At 62.6% G+C, this 3,714-nt stretch overlaps 1 protein-coding gene across 1 annotated transcript; it reads left to right on the top strand.

The window, feature by feature from the left end:
- Positions 1-696: 696 nt before the first annotated feature.
- Positions 697-3,373, top strand: LOC135287407 (uncharacterized). Its single transcript, XM_064400766.1, has 7 exons — positions 697-1,040; positions 1,433-1,497; positions 1,592-1,741; positions 1,925-2,073; positions 2,395-2,542; positions 2,786-2,973; positions 3,062-3,373. The coding sequence occupies exons 1-7, from the start codon at positions 932-934 to the stop codon at positions 3,204-3,206; spliced, it is 954 nt and encodes a 317-aa protein (XP_064256836.1). The 5' UTR covers positions 697-931; the 3' UTR covers positions 3,207-3,373.
- The last annotated feature ends 341 nt before the right edge of the window (positions 3,374-3,714 follow it).

The raw sequence follows: 3,714 nt of genomic DNA, 5'->3' as shown, positions 1-3,714 counted from the left end.
TGCCACAGCTGCTGATGGCAGCGCTGCCCAGGCCCCAGGGCTCAGGGCAGCGTTCGTGCCCTGGCCCACACGTTCCTTGTCCGTGTCACACCCGCAGGTTTAGGATGGCCACCAGCCAGGACGTGTCCCAAGGAGGCCGTGCCAGCTTCTGTGGAAGGCCCCGTGCCCTTCCCAGGGGGGCTGTGTCGGCAGCCCTGGGGGCTCCTTCTGCTGCCCTGAGCCTGCAGAGAAGGGCAGCATTTGCTGATGGTTTGGGCTGTTCCTAAAGACCCTGTCAGGCTGTCTCAGACACCTGGGGCCAGAGATTCCTCCTAAGCTGGGCCACTTTGGGTGGGCTGGGGGCGGCTCCAGGGCAGGGGCAGTGTGTGCAGGGGCCCTTTGTGACACGGTGTACCATGGTCACCACGCCATGGAACGGGTGTCCTAGAGCCCTTTGTGACATGTGGTGACATAGGAGCTGATGGTGACAGGAACGCTCCAGAGTGCTCGGAGCTCGCAACGGGACAGGACGAGACGGAGCAGTGCTGTGAGGAGCCCCTGCACAGCACACTCATTCGTGTCTGACCTGGAGCCTTTCCGAGGTGTTATTCCTGCAGCTGACCTCGAGGCCAGACCACAGGACTTGGTGACCTTTGGCCTTCCTGAGGCTTCTCTCCTGCAGGTACCCTCGAGGGCAGACCGTGGGCCTTGGTGCCCCGGAGGCATCTCCCATCCTGCCGCCAGTGCCCTCGAGGCCAGATCACCATCCTTGACAGGACTCTCCTGCCCTTGTGGCAGGAGCCCTCCAGAGCAGAGTGCAGGACGTGCTGTCCTGTAGCCCTCCTGAGGCTTCGCTCTTGAAGGTGCCTTCCAGGCACGACTGCAGGACTTGCTGACTCGGAGCTTTTCCGAGGCACCTCTCCTGCAAGCAGCCACAAATCCAGTCAGAGACATGGAGCAGAGACCCAAGCTGGCCTGGGTGGAGGAAGAGGAAGAAGGCCCTGGAGCTGCCCCAGCACAGGAGATGGAAGAGGTGGTGCTGTTCAAGCCACTGCAGGAGAGTGAGTGCAAGAGCTGGGATACAGGGTTGGTGCCTGCAGCCAGCTTGGTGTCATAGCATCCCATCCCATCCCAGTGCATCCCATTGCAACTCATCCCATCCCGTGGCATGGCATCCCATCCCATCTGATCCCATCCGATCCCATCCCATCCCATCCCATCCCATCCCATCCCATCCCATCCCATCCCATCCCATCCCATCCCATCCCATCCCATCTCCTGAGCCATGCCTATGGACAGGACAGAAGAGGGGCCAGGCAGACACCCTGCAGCAGCCATGCTCCATCCCCTGGGGCATCCCGGGGCTGTCCCTGCCTGGGCAGTGCAGGGCTGGGCTGTGTTCTCCGGCCTCTCCCGCAGCCCCTCAGCTCTGGCTGCGCTCGCTCTTTGCCAGATGCAGCCGTGGAGCGCACACAAGAGCAGCAGTCCAGCCGTGGCCTCTTCCACAGAACAGCACAGGTACCTGCAGCCATCCCCACCTGGGCTGGGCCTGCTGTCACCATGCTTGGAGCATTCTGTGGAACATCCCTGGTTTCTTGCCCTTCTCCTACAGCTGGTTTGCAAATTAATCAGGAGAATTCGGGAGGAAGAGACCAGCACCGTGGGCACTGGGCTCAGAGCATACTCGCACATCTTCAAAACCAAGACCAGTGCTGCCCTGCTGGATATGCTGGTAGAGGAGGGCTTTTGCAATCCAAAGCAAGTAAGCAGCCCGTGGCCAGTGTTTGATCCTCCCAGGAATTGCTTGGCCTCCCAAGCCACACCCGCTGGTCACTGGAAGCCTTTGAGGCCATGGCAGTGTGGTGGGAAGGGAAGCACTTCTCTGGGCAAGCTGGGGACATTCCTCCCTCTGGCAGCTTTCCAAGTGTCCCCGTGCCTTCTCCAGGTGCCCGCCATGGTCAGGTACATCCACCAGTGGCTCACGGCCAATCAGTTTGCTGAGCACAGGCTGAACAGGACCCTGCTGGATCTCACCGAAGCACAGCCCGCTGACGTACTGGTGACGCTCCTGCGTGTGGCCCCATCCTGTGACAGGTATGGGGCCCGCCTGCCCAGAGCGCTCAGGGCTCCCCAGCCCATCAGCCTGTACAGCCTGTCCCAGCTGTCTGAGCAACAGAGAGCTCCAGGGCCCTCTGGCTGCTCCCTTTGCCAGCCCTGGCACGTCAGTCCCCGAGCCTGCTGCCATGCTCCCTCACGGCCCCTCAGGGGCCTGTCCCCACAGGGCTGGGCTGCTGGGAGCTGCTGGCCAGTGGCAGTGGGCAGGGGCAGAGCTGGCAGCCAGCTCAGGTCCCCGCTGCTGCCCAGGCCACAGTGCTGTGTCCCAGACCGCCCTGAGACAGAGCTCTAACCCCACAGAGCTGCTCTGACCATGTGGAAGAGCATCATGTGCTCGCCCAGGACTGCGGAGCCTGCGCTGCTGATACTCCTGGATGTGCTGGGGAGCTGGCCCGAGCACAGCATGTGCACCTCCGATGGGGACAAAACGGGTGTCTTGGTCCTGGCTGTGAGTTTCTGCAACTGGCCTTTGCTGGCCCCAAAGCCGCCTCTCCAGCAGCTCTGCATCCTCCTTCCCCCACTCCATCTCCCTGCCTCAGGCGCTGGGATGAAACCTGGCCTCGGGGCAGCTTCAGGGGCACCAGGTCCTGCTCCCCCTGCGCCTCTTTGGGCCTCTCCCTCCCCTGCTCAGGCCCTGCCACACGCACACCTCAGCACTGAGCGCTGTCTCGGGGGGCTTTGTCCTTTGCAGGCCACTGTGGTGATGTGGAAGATCCTCCAGGTTCCCTGTGTCCCACACGTGGTGACGGTGTATTTCCCCCGCCTCTTTGTGCATCTGCTCTTCCAAGTGTTCTCCACCACTCTGGATATGCCAGAGGAGGTGGATACCTTCTGGAAGGGATGCCAAGAGCAATATGACCTTGCCGCCAGCCCCAACAGGTGCTCCATCCCATTCCTCCTGTCCCTGCCACGTCCCTGGGCAGGAGCCAGTGCTCCCAGCGTGACCGGGGCTTTGCTCTGCACGCAGGTTTGCAGTGCGGACCCTGAAGTCCCTGCTCTGCCGAATGCAGCACGAGGATGTGGTGGTGGCGATGGAAGCACCAGCGTGTGGCTGGGACACGCTGCTGTGTGCTGACACCCACCACTATGCCGTGGCTCTGCTGGCCAGGTGAGACCCCCTTCTCCCCGCTGCCTCTGACATTTGTGCTCTGTGCCCAGGGTGCCCCACACAGTCCCCATGGTCGCGGGCCAGAGGGCCTTGTCACCGAGGGACAGCCAAGCAGACTGGAAAAGGCTGGGAGAGGAGGGTGCCCACAAGAAGCCACCTCCCAAATAGCCCAGGGTCCCTTGCAGGATGCTGGGGAAAGACCAGACCTCTGTGAGTCAGTCCTGGCACAGGTTTGTCCCCATGGCCCACAGTCTTGGTGACTTTCTCTCCTGCCAGGGAGATGTCCTGTGTCTCTATGTCCTTGTGCTCCCGCATCGCTCGCTACCTGCTCCGGCTGCTCAGCACACAGGAGCCACGCTGGGAGCTGCCCGCCCTGGCCTTCCTTGCGGAGGTGAGCCTGATGGCCAGCGCTGCCTCCCAGCTCTCTGCCCTCTCGTAGCCGCAGCTGCCTGGGACGGTGCCCGTGCCTGTGCTGCTGCCTGGGCCCAGCCCTGTGCGGTTCCGGCTCCTGC

The sequence above is a fragment of the Passer domesticus genome, chromosome 29 (genome assembly GCF_036417665.1).
Source record: "Passer domesticus isolate bPasDom1 chromosome 29, bPasDom1.hap1, whole genome shotgun sequence".
NCBI classification, from domain to species: Eukaryota; Metazoa; Chordata; class Aves; order Passeriformes; family Passeridae; genus Passer; species Passer domesticus.
This window is presented reverse-complemented; position numbering and strand designations above follow the sequence as displayed.

What these genes read in the sequence shown, in the direction of transcription:
- LOC135287407 (XM_064400766.1), top strand. Translation starts at nt 932, where the DNA reads ATGGAGCAGAGACCCAAGCTGGCCTGGGTGGAGGAAGAGGAAGAAGGC. An exon ending in GCTTTTGCAATCCAAAGCAA is followed by an intron (nt 1,742 to 1,924) that starts GTAAGCAGCCCG and finishes TGCCTTCTCCAG; the next exon opens with GTGCCCGCCATGGTCAGGTA. An exon ending in CTTGCCGCCAGCCCCAACAG is followed by an intron (nt 2,974 to 3,061) that starts GTGCTCCATCCC and finishes CTCTGCACGCAG; the next exon opens with GTTTGCAGTGCGGACCCTGA.